The sequence below is a fragment of the Lutra lutra genome, chromosome 11, assembly GCF_902655055.1.
Source record: "Lutra lutra chromosome 11, mLutLut1.2, whole genome shotgun sequence".
NCBI classification, from domain to species: domain Eukaryota; kingdom Metazoa; phylum Chordata; class Mammalia; order Carnivora; family Mustelidae; genus Lutra; species Lutra lutra.
This window is the reverse complement of record NC_062288.1, coordinates 64652177-64668669: the sequence shown is the minus strand read 5'-3', so window position 1 is coordinate 64668669 and position 16493 is coordinate 64652177. Positions and strand designations below refer to the sequence as shown.

General features: G+C 38.8%; 1 protein-coding gene across 1 annotated transcript in view; it reads right to left on the bottom strand.

Annotated features, from left to right (window-relative positions):
• The window catches only part of BBS9 (Bardet-Biedl syndrome 9), a 458887-nt gene that overhangs the window by 68175 nt on the left and 374219 nt on the right, over positions 1–16493 (bottom strand). The window contains exon 21 of the mRNA XM_047694605.1: positions 4083–4305. Within this exon, the coding sequence (XP_047550561.1) occupies positions 4083–4305 (223 nt within the window). The remainder of the gene's footprint in view (positions 1–4082; positions 4306–16493) is intronic.

Below are 16493 nucleotides of genomic sequence, written 5' to 3'. Positions count from 1 at the left end.
AAGACTTTTTCCTTGCTCAGTTTGCTCTGCCTGACCTGCTATGGCCCCACACCATCTCTTCAAGCTTCCATCTGATGGGCCATCATAAACCCCTCCACTTCTTGCAGGGCAAAGCATCACTGAGACACATAAAGGTTAAAAATCTATACAGACGGGGTACCTGGGTGGCTCAGTTGGTTAAGCATCTGCCTTCAGCTCAGGTTATGATCTCAGAGTCCTGGGATCCTGGAGTCCTCAAACCCTGCATCAGGCTCCCTGATCTGCAGGGAGCCTGCTTCTCCCTCTTCCTTTGCCTCTCCCACCACTGGTATTTTTCTCTCTTGTGGTCCCTCACTCTCTCTCAAATAAATAAAGTCTTTAAAAAAAGGAAAAAAAAACCCATACAGAAATGGCAAAAAGTTCCAGTATTCATGAGGTTAAAATGACTCATCTCCAAATACTGTAATTTAGGCCCATCTACGTGTGCATTAAGTCTTACATATGTGCTTGACAGAGTCAAGTCTTAGCTGTAATTAGGGTCAGTGAAATATCACCCTAGACACTGAGGTCATAAAAGGAAACCTCTAACCATCGGCAAATTCTCAGGGACAGAGCAGGCAACAAACATATCACAAAGCCAGCTAGACCACTAAAGGCATTCACATTTCAATTTTTTTAAAACACCACCCTGGTGGCCCTCTATGACTCTTGCTCTAAGGGGATGCACACAGCTGAGATTAGAGAAAGGACATTTAATGAAAGTGCAGTATTCTCCAGCAGAAAAAAAAAAGCAAATATCAGAGCTACAGGTAGGAGACAGGGAAGTTTAATTATTCTACAATTAAAAATAGATATATACCCAGAAAAGGGTGAGCTAAATCTTGATAGAGCATCTGAAGGTTGATAAAGGCAAACAGGAGAAATGTGAGGCAAAAAGTCCATAAGGTAATTCCCAGTGGGAAAGATTTTCAAACTGTGGATGCCAGGGAGGATGTTGTCATCATGGCCTTTACTGGAGCAAAGAAAGGGCACATCCAAGGTGCCGGGCCCATAAAGTCATGAGGCTAGAAAAGACCAAGGGTTTTTTATTCTGAGATGTTTATCCATCTGCCATTTAATAGGGAACATGGTAAAATGACACACACTCCTGCCTTGTAATACCAACCACTAAGTCACTTCATCTTCCTAAGCCTCAGTTACCTCAGCTGTTAAGAGAGGGAGGTGAACCAGATGATTTCTGAGATCCTGCCCAGCTTTTAAAAAAAGATCATGTCTGTGAAAAATGCTTGTAGGCTTCCGCGTTCAGTAACCCACTCCTTTCTAATATGCTACTTTCCCTTCGTGTATTCTGAAACAACTATGACAGCTACACTAACTCTATAAATTGCACAATTACTGGCTTGCAGTAACAGAGTATTTCTTATTATCTCTGTGATGATGAGGATCATGGCACCTACGTAGATAACAGAAATGAAGAACAAAATGAAGATCAATCTTTAACATATTCCTCATAGCAAAGACAAGACACTGTATGAAACTGTTTCTGCCCTTTTCCTCCCACACTGCTAGACTGGTTTAAGAGAGAAGAAGGCCAGATCAAGCACAGCTTACAGAGAAGGAAGTTCAGGCTGGAAGTGTATTTGTGCCACTATGGTCTGTGTGGTCTAGAGGGAAGCACAGTGGGCTAGATCTGGATTCTAGACTGACCACTTCTGGTCACCATGTAAATCTGGGCAAGTTATCTAGCTTTTCCTAAATCTGCTTTCTGTTTATAAACAGTAATAATTTTATATGTTTCTTCTACCTCAGAAATGTGCTAAGTACAGAAATAAGTGGGTGAAAATTTTGATTTCTAGGGAGGAAAATATATTATAGGTGGTAATGGAGCATGTTAATGAAAGCGCTGATTTAACACTTTTTTAAAACTCACTACTATAATTAGATCAAAGCAAGCGGGACAGAGAATCACTAAACCAGAGTCAAAAACTGGGTCAAGTAGAAGCAATGAAGCCCATGACAGTGCAGCACAGATGCACAAAGCCTCAGTCTCCCCAGTGGACTGACCTCGGCTAGACTAGGCTTGAGAGGCACAGGCCTGGCTTATAGACTCCTGGTTGGGGAACAATAACATTTTCCATCTACCTGCATTTTTTCATTTCTCCCTCCCTCCCTTCTCTTCCTCCTTTCCTGTGCTCCTTCCTTCCACACACTGAAAAATTTTGCACCAAAAGAGCTTACATGGACATGGCCCTCAAGCTGCTTCTAAACCTAGTTATTTAAGCAAATGACTAAAGTTTCATAATCAATAAATGTGACCAAGGGAGCATATGTTCTCTCCAGGTGTCAAAGTCTTTGCTCACAGCATTGCCACTGGCCATTCTCGAAGAGAATCGGGCAGGGAGGCAGAGAAAAAAGGGCAGGGCTGCCCAGGCACTAACAGGTAGGTATGCTAGCCAGTCAGGGGGCCGATCCCATCTCTTTCTTAAGTTTTCTCTTGTATATATTTGTCCTTCTCTTTCAAGCTTCCTTTGTTTCTTCAACTGGTGAGGAAGGAGGGAGAGCTATGTACTGAGTGCTGAGCATAGTAAATATTTTTCGCTTACTATCTCATTAAGACTAAATATTTATTTCTAATGAAAATAATCCTGTAATAGGGTACAAAGACAGATGAGTAGAGGTCAAAGGACCAGTTAAGGAAAGATAACAAGGGAAAGATGAAGAGGGGCTAAACTGAGATAAACTATATTACAACTGTTTCTATATGGAAAGACATTTCTATTCTGAAATGTCATATCTGGAATATTTTGGAATAAAAGTTAGGTTCTATCCAAGTGTAAATAAGGTAAAAAAAAAAAAAGATTTCAAACCATGGAAGACAGCAACTTATGATGCCAAACCAGCTATTCTCCCACCCCCAAATGATAGACTGAATTATATGTATATCTATAACAATGGTAAGAATTACAGCTTTACTTTTTGAGTGTGTCTCTATCCCAAGCATTGTGCTAGGCGCTTTATGAACATCTAAGGCCCCAGTAACAAGGAAGGCATTATTACACCTACTTTTAAAAGGAAGAAAACTAAAACTCTGGAAAGCTAACTAATATATCCAGGGTCACATAAGCAGTAAGGGAAAAAGGCAGGACCCAAACACTGGTCTGTCTGCCTCCAGAGTCTGTGCTTATTAGATTATGCTATGCTGTCTCCATGTTTATCTTTTTAAGTTTTTGCTTGCATTCCTTTTTACTTCTAGGAATGCTGATTGAGGGGAAAAGGAAGCAAGAGGAAGAGCACCAGCATGGTGGGGAGGGGCACACAAGGCATGTAAGAAGGAAGAAGAGAAAACCACAGCACTTCTCATACCATGGTCCTTGCTTTAGAAGGAAATAGAAACTACAGCTGTTGCACTGAATTAATGTGTTTACTTTATATTCCTTGCTATTGCTATAAAGACAGACACTAAAAGGGAGCTATTGCCTCTGAGGGACCCAAGTGCAGCACCATCGATTCTTAGCCTCTCTGACCATGGAAAGGGCTGACTTGAGACGCCCATGGCCAGCACTGACTGCTCATGTTGGGGCAAGCTGGGTCTCTCTCTCTCCTTGGCCTGTAGGTGCCACATCTCTGCAGCCTGTTCACATACCCTGATCCTAGTCTTCTTCTCTTCCCCCCACCTTATTCTGATGACCACAATCCAAGCAAAGAGCAGTGCGGACTCATCTGGATTACATTAGCTGCTTGTATTATACTATTTACATTTATGAAATATGGTATCGCGAGACCACATTCAGTAAAACTTTTCCTTAAAAATAGTTTTATTCTTTAATCCACTTTTTATTGGTTAGAAGCAAGACAAAGTGGATCATATATTTAAAAGCAGAGGGCAGAAAAAAGACATATCATTCTAGAAATGTCTAGCAAGCAAATACCCCAAGAATATTTATCCAAGTGGTTACCCTGGGATATCTGAGGGGAAATGTGAAAGCAATTTTCTTGGCTATCATCACTTTAATATGAAATGCAAACCTCAAATACAACCTCAGGCACATTCCTTTAATTTGTGAAAAGTAGTCATGTTTAGGGAGCACGGACAAAGCTCTTACCTGGCATAACCATGGTCTGCGGAACCGCTGCATCCGTACTTAAGCAGAGACGTCCACCTTTGGCTAATCTATCGCAGAGCAAGGCGATATGTTTCTTCAGTCGGCTTGTGTCTTTGGGTATGTTCAGCTGACTGCTGAGGCTCAAAGCCTGCTCTTTTGAACTCTTTGATAGGCAAGTCTTTAAGAGGTGGGAAATGGCAGCATCCACGGTTTCTTCCCAGCCCTGGAAGCAAAAACTAATGTTGAATTTACGCAGAGACAACAAATGAGCAAAGTAGGCACTTTACCGCTAAACAGTTTATAAGATGGAAGTGTTTATGTCCCAGTGTTGGGGGCCTGTTGAGAATTTGGTTTCTAGAAATATTTCCTACCAGTCTGGTTTTTGAATTCTAGCTCTGATGGCTGTTTGACCTTGAGCAAGTTACTTAATTTCTCTTAGCCTCATCCTTATCTACAAATGAGGATACTAAGAGTCTGCAGCTCCAAAGGCTGAGGTGATTAAATGAGATGGTATATGAAAATCATTTAGTCCTATGCCACACATAAGGCATAAATAACAATAACACTAATAATCTCAGGTATAGGTATATTTGATGATCTGGATCCTAAAGCTGCCAGGATTATAGTTCATTTTGCTTCATCTTTCTACTGAAGGAGAACTGGCCAGCACAAGGAGGACCTTTGGAGATCTTGGGGGAAACTGGAATGAAAGGAAAACCCTAGTGTCTCTCTCAGTTACTAGACCCACAGTCTTAGGGTTGCAGGTGGAAACCAGAGGAGTTTATTTCAAGAGGAATTTTTGAGACACAAGCCTATCTAGAACCACTTCACTGTCCAAGTGACCAAAAAATGACACAAAGTGAGGAAGTGGGCCACAGACCCCATTTTTGCTGGGACTAGTATGGTTGTGCTATAGTGCAGACCTCAAGAAGTACAATGCCACCTTAGTACCATGAAGGCTGCCATCCTAGTAATACCAATGCCGGGTGGAGACCCCGTCATAGAGGGTACCAGCACCAGCAGGACTGGCATGAGGAGGCACCACACTCAGATGGATTCAGATAAAAAGACAGCAAGAAGCAGGAGGAGTCAGCTCATGAGCTCCCATTGGGCATTGCCAAGGAGTCTTGGAGATAGCTGTGTAAGATTTTCATAGAGGTTTGGAGGTCCTAAGCAGCACAATAGGCAAGCCTAAGTGAAATCTTGGTATTGTTACCAATGCCATTTGCACCCAGAGATTGGTAAAACCCAGATCACCATAGGTATGACAATCAAAATGAAACTATAAAGGAAAACACTGAATGAATTTATTTATATAGAATGCTATAGAATAATCAAAGCCCCTTATATAAGAGGTAAGAAACCTGAGACTCGGATGAAACCCCTGGGAAGCCTACTGTTAGCACTGTTCCATCCTCAACCTTAACAGGTAAGCCAACTTTCAAATACCCAAACTGGATTAGGTTACTTCTCACCCTGTGCTGTAGTGACGGCTGCATATTTGGTTTCCCCACGAGAATGCCTGGAGTTCTCCGCACCCCTAGCACTATGCTTGATAAATAGAGGGTGATCAAGAAATGTGTTAGCTGGACAGAGAGATTGTTAAGACACAGAACTAAGTTGGGAGGACTTTGGAGTCCAGTCTTGTGGGATTTTCCTAGGACCTTGTTTGCAATAGCAACCATCTGCACAGGCATGGTTGTCTTCACAGTTCAAAATTACTACTTTTGGAGGCAGTTCACTCCTTTCAGGGACATGCGTAACCTTCAGAAAGCTATTTTTATAGTGAGCCAAAACCTGCCCCGTTGGCCCTGAGTCTACCCTCCAGAGCCATGCACAATAAATCTAACCTCTCTTCTACGTGATAGCCCTTTATATCTATGAAGACAGCAATTCTGTACCCTCTCCTCCAGAATAAATAGCCTCAGTTCCTCCGGCTCTTCCCTATATAAACATGGTTTCAAGTTTTCTCTCCATCCTGACAACTGTATTTGAATGAGTTCCAATTTTAAATACTTAAGAATTTATACAGCTAACTAGAGAACCCCAAACTGACCCCCAAGACACCAGGCTGGGGTTGGAAATGCAGGGTAGGAAACAGCCATCCCTCCCATTTACTGCGAATTCTCCCCGCCAGCCTGGCCTTTGGTTGCCTCTGATCTCTTGGCACCTGCCTCAACTCTTGATTCACAATGAGCGACCAGATGACTAAACTCTGGACCTTTTCCATACTCGCCACATGTCTTCCTTCTGTACCTATGGAGTTGGTTCTTTACACTTAAGTGCGAATTCCATGTATGTCCACTGGAGAACTTCCCAATAATTGCCAAACTTAAGGGTTTTTACCCTACTGAGCCATTATAGATACTACTGGCCAAATTAGGGTACAAATTAATTACAGTGATCTTGAAAATCATTTCAAGAGATGTCAAAGACTGTGAAAACGCTTCCCACCCCAAACCACTGAAGAATAATAAACCATTAGTTACCACAAAGACATTACGTAACCACCCAAATCTAAACTAGACCACTACCTAAAACTGAATTTGTATTTCAAGATAATGGGTTTAAGACAAAATAGTAAACCAAGTGAACCAGAGAATATATTTTCAAGTTGCTTTTGGAGCCACTGACAAAGAACTCTGGAGTATTAAAAGGTAAGATCTTTGCGTATAATTATGCATTTGTGGGGGCTGTGGTCATTGCAGCATTAAAACAGTTCCTACTATTTTATAGACTATTTGTCTAAGCAAACTACTATTTCAATAAGTAGATTACAGTAGCATTATTAGATAATTTAAGTTGATATGGCATTTAGTTAACATAGAGATACTATGAATTTCCTCTCTTACTGCCAACTTGCAGATCAAGTAAAAAACCATGTCATGTTTAGGTAGTTGGCATGGATATTTCTTTAATATAATGAGGCATAATGCCAATACTTCAGAAGAATTGCTACTAAAATATAGGACTATTATTTAGAAGGACTATATTTTTAAGTAAATTCAAAATGATAATAGAGGGTAAGAAGGAGGGCCCATATTGCATGGAGCACTGGGTGTTATATGTAAACAATGAATCCTGGAACATGACATTGGGAACACTGAAAAGAAATTTTTAAAAAGAAAGAAAATTTTAAAAAAACAATAAAAAAACTCTTCAAAATGAAAAAAAAAAAACTAATGATGTACTGTATGGTGACTAACATAACAATAAAAAAAAGGAATGTTTATGAGACAAATGAAGAGACTTTGAAATGGGAGTTTTGTTAAATAAAAATGCAATGTGATAATTTGCTGATCAAACACATAGCATACTTAACCTCATGAGATGTGAGACAAAAATATGTGGAAATGCAGAATCTTCAAATGTGAGAAGCACCTTAAAGGTAAGCTATTTTAACCATTTTTTTGGTGTTTGAATCCACCACCTTTATTTACAGCTCTCAAATTAACAAGTTTAATGTTCAGTTTTAATGTCTACAAACACACATACACACACACACACACACACACACACACACACACTATGCACACACCTAACCTTTATCCTTTATAGCTGAGTATCAATTGTACTAATAATTTTGCCTCTTCTAATTGTAAGAGTGGAATAAAATTCTTAATTTTGGGGAAACTGTGCTAGAAGTAGCTGGAAGGGGAGAAAATACAAAGCATGTGTACTTCAGTAAGAACTGATTTTAGTTTTCAAATCCTAGCTATCCCATGTGTGGCTTTTAGAAAACAACAGCAGGTAGTAAGTAAATAAAATGTAAATAAATTTAAGGGGCACCAGGGTGGCTCAGTAGGTTAAGCATCTGCCTTCGACTCAGGTCCTTGTCTCAGGGCCCTGGGATAGTCCCTCCCACCCCCGTCAGACTCTCTGCTCAGTGGGGAGTTGGCTTCATTCTCTCCCCCTGTGCCACCCCACCCCTCACTCATGCTTAGGCTCTCTCTCTCTAAAATAAATAACTAAATAAAATCTTTTAAAAATAAAAAAATAAATTTAAATGTACATGTTACTCTGTTTTTATCTTCTTTAAAACCTCTGTCCGTATTAGAAGTTGATTTTTTTATTAGGGGTGTTTTTTTTTTTTGGTACTTATTTCATCTAGTTTAGTATTGATAATTAGGGTTTTCTTTTGCTCCCAAGGTCTTGGCTCAACCCTATGCAGTAATTTTACTTTTGTCTTAGTCCTTGCTGCCTGAGCCCCTACACTGGGAGCCTGCTTCTGTCACTACTTGATGGACTGGGGCTGCCTTGGTCCTACCAAATGCCCTCTAAGGAACTGGACCCAACAGGTGTGACCCGGCTGCTTGACTTGTGTAATGCCAGCCTATGTGCTGCATGCTTCCCCCAACAAGACTTCCCAGTCCTTAGCGTTCACATTTCGTCTGCTGGTGTGGAGGCTGCTATACACCATGCTGGTCCCCGATGCCTCTCTGTACCAGTGTGACGTCCCATTTCCATGAGCCAGCTTTTAAAATTCAAGGCATTGGCCTCTCCAATCTGTTTCTCCTCCTGACTAAAGTCAGTCCTCTGAGCTATGCTTTCTGCTACCCGGAGAGCAGGCAGCCATGGCTGAGTTTCTGACTTCTGCTCTACCTGCCCTGCTACTCTGCGCTGGTCACTATGCCTAAATAACCGCACAAGAAAGTGGCTTATGAGAAACAGTGAGAAGCAGCAAGTTTGACCACATTTGTAAAGTTAATTTCCTAGTGTATCAACCAAAGTAACCCAAGGGAAAAAGTAAACCAGAAGAGTATTCTCAGAACACCTATGTATTAAGACAACCGAGTTGAAGTCAGCTGCCCCTAGGATACTAGGTTCTGACTTAACCTTATTTACCTCAACTGCCCCTTCACTGTATGATCTCAGATAAATCATTTAATCTCTGTGGGCTACATGTGAGGTCTCCACAGAACAGGAATAACACTATTTGCCATGCCAATGTGAATGATAAGGCACTCAGAAATTGTAAGTAGAAGATACTATGAAAAAAAGCACATATATTCAATCCTACTTTTTAAAAAATTAGAAAATACAAACACACCATTGAAATACAATGTACAAAGTAACATCTTTAAATTGTTATTCAAATTATAAACGTCTGCAGATTTATGTTTATAATGGAAACACTACCACAACCTTAACTATAGTAGTATGGGGGGGGGACACAAAATGCAGTTACTAACTGTGCACTTTGTCAGTTCTAAGGGAGAGAAGAAAGGTAAAAGAGGAGCTCTGTCTAAAGCAGTAAATGGAGACTATGTAGCCATTATCCAGGTTTCAGCTAAGGGGGTAAAAACTATCAGAAATATCTTACATTATAAATTTGAAGTAAAATAACCTTTACAGCATATTCATTTATCTGAAAAATAAAACTGTATCAAAAAGAATAAAATTCCTCCTGAATAGATGTAAAGGATTCACAATGAGAAGTCTTTGGTATTTATGATTGCTCCAGGGAGTCTTACAGTCATTAATACTTTGTATTACATAGTATCGTGTCATACTCAGCAAAGATAAGCTAAAAATAACCACAGGAAGGGTCACTGCAAACCCAAGTACAAATAAAACTTAGTGCTATATCTGTAAATTATACATTTTAGAACACAAGAGAATTTTTCAGGATTTATCTAGGTTCAGGATATTTCCGAAGAATAGACTTGTATTCAGTGAATCTTCCTCTCATGCAGAGGGTTCAAAATGTTGAGCTATTTACCTTTGAAAAGTCCCTTTGAACTTAAAACACAATAAAAATAATTTTTTAAAAATGATACCAAGCTGAAGGGGATTAAAAGTACATATATGGTAATGAGCACTGAGTAATGTCTAGAATTATTGGTTCACTATATTGTACACCTAAAACTAATAGAATACTGTATATTAACTATACTGGAATTAAAATTCTAAAAAATAGGGGGAAATGACCAAAAAATAAACATAAACCTTTAAGAATTAAAAAAAAGAATGACACCAAGCTGTCTGGCCTCTATGGCATTTTAATAATTTAAACTGAAGTGATTTATTGCATTTTTGGAGTTCTCTACTTCTTTGCCATGATTCAAAAGCTGTTGAAGTCTAATTCACATTTCAACCCAAAGCAGAACAGGGTACTGGGCTTATCAACACTGCTTTGTGAAAAATGAAGCACTCTGCTTCCTAATGGATGACAATCTAAAAACTCTGGCAAACAGAAGACAAGTGACCTTCATAGAGTTTATCTGCAATACAACCAGAAAGCCTGAGGTTGTTTCAAACCAATGTACTCTGATCCTGTTTTCTTAAGCTTATGTTTTGCATTGGAACTGTACTCCCATTCTGACCCCAATGTTATCTACAGTAGATTACTTGAATTATCATAAAACTTGATCCTGGATAGCCATATTCATTTTTTCTTTTTTAAAGATTTATTTATTTATTTGACAGACAGAGACCACAAGCAGGCAGAGAGGCAGGCAGAGAGAGAAGAGAGGAGGAAGCAGGCTCCCTGCTGAGCAGAGAACCCAATGAGGGGCTCGATCCCGGGATCGTGGGATCATGACCTGGGCCAAAGGCAGAGGCTTTAACCCACTGAGCCACCCAGATGCCCCAGCCATATTCATTTTTTATTTATTTATTTATTTATTTATTTATTTGAGAGAGAGAGATACAGAGAGAGTATGAATGGAACATCTAGGGAGAAGGGACTCCCCATTGAGCACGGAACCTTGACGTAGGGCTCAATCCCAGTACCCTCAGATCATGATGGGAGCTGAAGTCAGACATTTAGCCAACTGAGCCACCCAGGTGCTCCCAGTCATACTCAGTTTTAAAATAAAACATCAGTGATGTCCATTGGAGCCCACCTTCACTAAGCACTAACAATTGCTTCAGGAAAAGCTCCTGATCAACATGCACTATTCAGAAGCAAATTACAAAAAAAATTAAGACTGAAAAATCAAATTGATAATAAAGATTCCAGAGGAAAGCTGCTTCTAGCAATGGTAGATTAGCTAATTTTGACTAATTATTCCACTGAAAATAACTAGAAACAAATATATAAAAATAATTTCTTTGAAGGTACAATATAGGGGACAACAGAGGCCCAAGAAAGTGAAACCCAAGAAGGTGAGTCCTGAGTTTGATGCTGCTTTTCCCACCGAGGTCATTAGCCTGACTAACATGCATCACTATCCTTCACTTTTTGCCATTTCAAGCTAATGACTTATGCTTACTTATAATTTCCATGTAAGAGTCAGCACAGATCATGAAAATTGCATTGGCTTAGAAGTCAGAAGACCCAGGCTGAACTATGGAAGCTTTCCTTATGAACTGTTTGTCTCTAGGAAAATTATTTTAGTTGTCTGGGTCTCAGTCTCCTCATCAGTTAAAAACCAGAAAACTAATTTCCTTTGCCAGATACTTGCAGATTTGAGACATATTTAGCAACTGTATATACTTAATTCCATGCTATCATTCTTACTTGTAAGAGTTCTCTCTAAAAGGTTTCTTTTTCTGGGCTGGTTCCCACAAATAATAGCCCCAGAAATAACAGCAACGGCAGCAAAAAGAGTAAAAACCTCCTGTGTGCTAGAATATATGCCGAAAATTTTACAATTATTATTTTGATTAATTCTTACTACTATCCTATGAAGGTAGACATTGCAACTTCCGACTAAGGCTACATATAGAGTATTTCACCAGAAATGACAGTTATTAAGAGGAGGAGCTGTGATGGAATCCAGAGCTATGTGGCTCTAAATCCCCTGCTCCTTATATCCCCATGCTCTAGATTTTTGAGGATAAAGAACAGAACTTTACACAGCTCCATGTCAAAAATGAGGGACTTGTGAAGGGTGGAGATAGGAAGGAGAAATTCACGAATACAGGTTTCAGAGAAGAATTAAATTTGGTAACCTTTTCCTAACATTACATTGAAAATTAGTATCTGTCATAATAGCCAGTGAAAACACAAGTAATATTTTCAGAGATCAGCATTAGATCACACTGTAAACCACCACAACTGCTTAATATATGTAGTTACTTAGATGGGATGGCATATATGTTTGTGTATTTGTTTGCTGTTTTTAAGTAAATAGAAGTTACTTTCATCCAAAGAAAATTAATGAAATTAAAAAATAAATCTTGACCACTATGCTACAGAGCACTTCTTTCCCATTTCATTTTATGTCTTGTAATCTACTGGTATCAGATCATCTTAGGCTCCTTTTACTAAACTGGGTTTTAGAAAATATCATATGAGGTCTTCTCCCAGAAAATTTATGGGCAAAATTAACATATTCACAGAACCAAAATTTAAATCAGCTTCTGGAGTCCAATGAATAATCTGCATAAAATTAAATAAGATTTTACTCCATATGATCTATGCCAGTTTAGATAGTCATACTTTCGGAAGAATTCATCAAAGCTTTCGTACCTGCAAAACTACTGAAACTAACACCTAGGGATGGTCTTAGGACACCATGTCCCCTGAAAACATAACAATGGTCAGACTTGACTCTGATGAGTCTGAATTATAGTTGCTTGTTTCAGGGACCCACTATTATGAATACTTGGAGCAGCCACTCCTATAATAAAATCGTAAGACACATGGGGTTACAGACTCCCTACATACCCACATATCTGATGGAGTCTGGGGAACCTTAACAAAGTCAGGACACGAGAAGGACCATGTGAACAAAGTAAAGGCATCAACTCCTCCCCTGATGATGCTGTGTTCTTAGCAATCTCAAAGAACAAGGAATGACCAAACTCAGGGGAAATTGTCCAAAAATACATGAAACCACTGATTTAAATGTGAAGATGTACAGGATCCTTTTCTTTCTGTTTTTCTCTCCTCCCTTTAATTAGTTTGGATTCTTCAGAACCACCCAGTAGCTTCACTATTTTAAGATGTGACTACCTACTTCTTTCTCAGTCAAGGCTAATGGATCTGAAACAGCTACAAGAAGGTCCACATACTAGGTTTCTATTTCTATTTTCTTTTAAACAGAATTCTGGAGAAGAAAGGAGATAAGGTATTTAGAGTGATATCTGAAGTTACTGAATGGCACATCATTCAATGTTAGTGTCATTTTTTACAGTGATCAAGCTAAGGTAACAGAAATACAACAGCACAAATCTCAAAGTTCAATAGTTATTATTTACAAGATAGTATGTTTATCCCTATATTGTTTGTAATTTTAAATGTCTTTGTCTATTTAATAAAGCACTAATTTGAATCAATATAGTCATTCATTTATTTTATGAATATTTATTTAGAGTGGGCTGATACAAGACATTACACTAAATATTGTGAGGTTAAAATCAGATAGGCATTTTATCTTCAAGTAACTTTCACTCAAGTAATAACATAAGGATATATACAAAAATATGATGAGGAAAACAGAATGTATTTGGAAAAAGGTACAGGTAAAGTGCTTTTCAAATGATTTTGTTTTAGCCTCCTTCCTAGAAGAACATCAAGAATTACCTGCCAATAAGTTATTCAAGATAGGTCTTTACACTTGTCTACATAATAAGGTAGTTTCCCATTAGTTTGGTGCAAAAATCAATATATACATTGAGTTCATTCCAGTGCTATGTGAAATAAACCACAAGTCAATTAAATTTGTCCATTAAATTTTCTACTATAGAATCCAACACAGGGAGACATAAGTACAAAATATAAGTAATATTTATCCTTGTTAAAGTAGTCAACTTGGAGGAAAGTAAAACTTCAGTATGATCAAGTCTTCTGCTTATTTTTTAACTGGATTATTCATTTTTTATGTTGAGTTTTATAAGTGTTTCATGTATTTTGGATACCAAGCCTTTATCAGATATGTCATTGCAAATATCTTCTCCCATTTGAAGACGTGAACAAACATTTTCCCAAGACATATAGATGGCCAACAGGTACATGAAAAGATGCTCAATATCACTGATCATCAGGGCAATACAAATCAAAGCTACAGTAAACTACCACCTCATACCTGTCAGAATGGCTAAAATCAACAACACAAGAAACACCAGGTATAAGCAACGATGTGAAGGAAAACAGCCTAATAAGTTTTTTTCCTATTTACGTGAAATCTGCTTCTGGTCAAGAATGTCTACTCTAAGATGGAAAGCCAAGGCCTTGCCTTTTTCAGTAACTTTCTCGTCCCCAACTCAAACTACTCAGAGGTTCCCTCTTAATAAAAAATGACTATAATTATAATTTTTAGTCTGTACTTACAGTTACATTCCATCAATTCCAGGAATTTTTCCCCCCACATTTTAACATCTCTGAAATAGGGATGTATTTAATCTAACAACTGCTGGCTTCCAGGCTCCAATAATGCTATCATTATCAGTGTCTGTGTATGCACAATCTTTGTCCAAACTGTTCTTATATTGTCATTTCAACTGACATGTGTGCAATGCTCAGATGCTGAGACTCTCCCATTGAACTGTCATTTAAGATATCTTTTTAAAATTATGCTATGACTTTATATCCTGACACTTTACTGAATTCCTGTACAAGTTCTAGCAGTTTTGGAGTGGAGTCTTTTGGGTTTTCCACATAGAGTATCATATCATCTGCGAAGAGTGATAGTTTGACTTCTTCTTTGCCGATTTGGATGCCTTTAATTTCCTTTTGTTGTCTGATTGCTGAGGCTAGGACTTCTAGTACTATGTTGAATAGCAGTGGTGATAACGGACATCCCTGCCGTGTTCCTGACCTTAGCGGAAAAGCTTTCAGTTTTTCTCCATTGAGAATGATATTTGCGGTGGGTTTTTCATAGATGGCTTTGATAATATTGAGGTATGTGCCGTCTATCCCTACACTTTGAAGAGTTTTGACCAGGAAGGGATGCTGTACTTTGTCAAATGCTTTTTCAGCATCTATGGAGAGTATGCACAGAAATCAGTTGCATTTCTCTACACCAACAACAAGACAGAAGAAAGAGAAATTAAGGAGTCCATCCCATTTACAATTGCACCCAAAACTATAAGATACCTAGGAATAAACCTAACCAAAGAGACTAAGAATCTATACTCAGAAAACTATAAAGTACTCATGAAAGAAATTGAGGAAGACACAAAGAAATGGAAAAATGTTCCATGCTCCTGGATTGGAAGAATAAATATTGTGAAAATGTCTATGCTACCGAAAGCAATCTACACATTTAATGCAATTCCTATCAAAGTACCATCCATTTTTTTCAAAGAAATGGAACAAATCATCCTAAAATTTATATGGAACCAGAAAAGACCTCGAATAGCCAAAGGAATATTGAAAAAGAAAGCCAAAGTTGGTGGCATCACAATTCCGGACTTCAAGCTCTATTACAAAGCTGTCATCATCAAGACAGCATGGTACTGGCACAAAAACAGACACATAGATCAATGGAACAGAATAGAGAGCCCAGAAATGGACCCTCAACTCTATGGTCAACTCATCTTCGACAAAGCAGGAAAGAATGTCCAATGGAACAAAGACAGCCTCTTCAATAAATGGTGTTGGGAAAATTGGACAGCCACATGCAGAAAAATGAAATTGGATCATTTCCTTACACCACACACGAAAATAGACTCAAAATGGATGAAGGATCTCAATGTGAGAAAGGAATCCATCAAAATCCTCGAGGAGAACACAGGCAGCAACCTCTTTGACCTCAGCCGCAGCAACATCTTCCTAGGAACATCACCAAAGGCAAGGGAAGCAAGGGCAAAAATGAACTTTTGGGATTTTATCAAAATCAAAAGCTTTTGCACAGCAAAGGAAACAGTGAACAAAACCAAAAGACAACTGACAGAATGGGAGAAGATATTTGCAAATGACATATCAGATAAAGGGCTAGTGTCCAAAATCTATAAAGAACTTAGCAAACTCAACACCCAAAGAACAAATAATCCAATCAAGAAATGGGCAGAGGACATGAACAGACATTTCTGCAAAGAAGACATCCAGATGGCCAACAGACACATGAAAAAGTGCTCCATATCACTCGGCATCAGGGAAATACAAATCAAAACCACCATGAGATATCACCTCACACCAGTCAGAATGGCTAAAATTAACAAGTCAGGAAATGACAGATGCTGGCGAGGATGTGGAGAAAGGGGAACCCTCCTACACTGTTGGTGGGAATGCAAGCTGGTGCAACCACTCTGGAAAACAGCATGGAGGTTCCTCAAAATGTTGAAAATAGAACTACCCTATGACCCTGCAATTGCACTGCTGGGTATTTACCCTAAAGATACAAACATAGTGATCCGAAGGGGCACATGCACCCGAATGTTTATAGCAGCAATGTCTACAATAGCCAAACTATGGAAAGAACCTAGATGTCCATCTACAGACGAATGGATAAAGAAGATGTGGTATATATACACAATGGAATACTATGCAGCCATCAAAAGAAATGAAATCTTGCCATT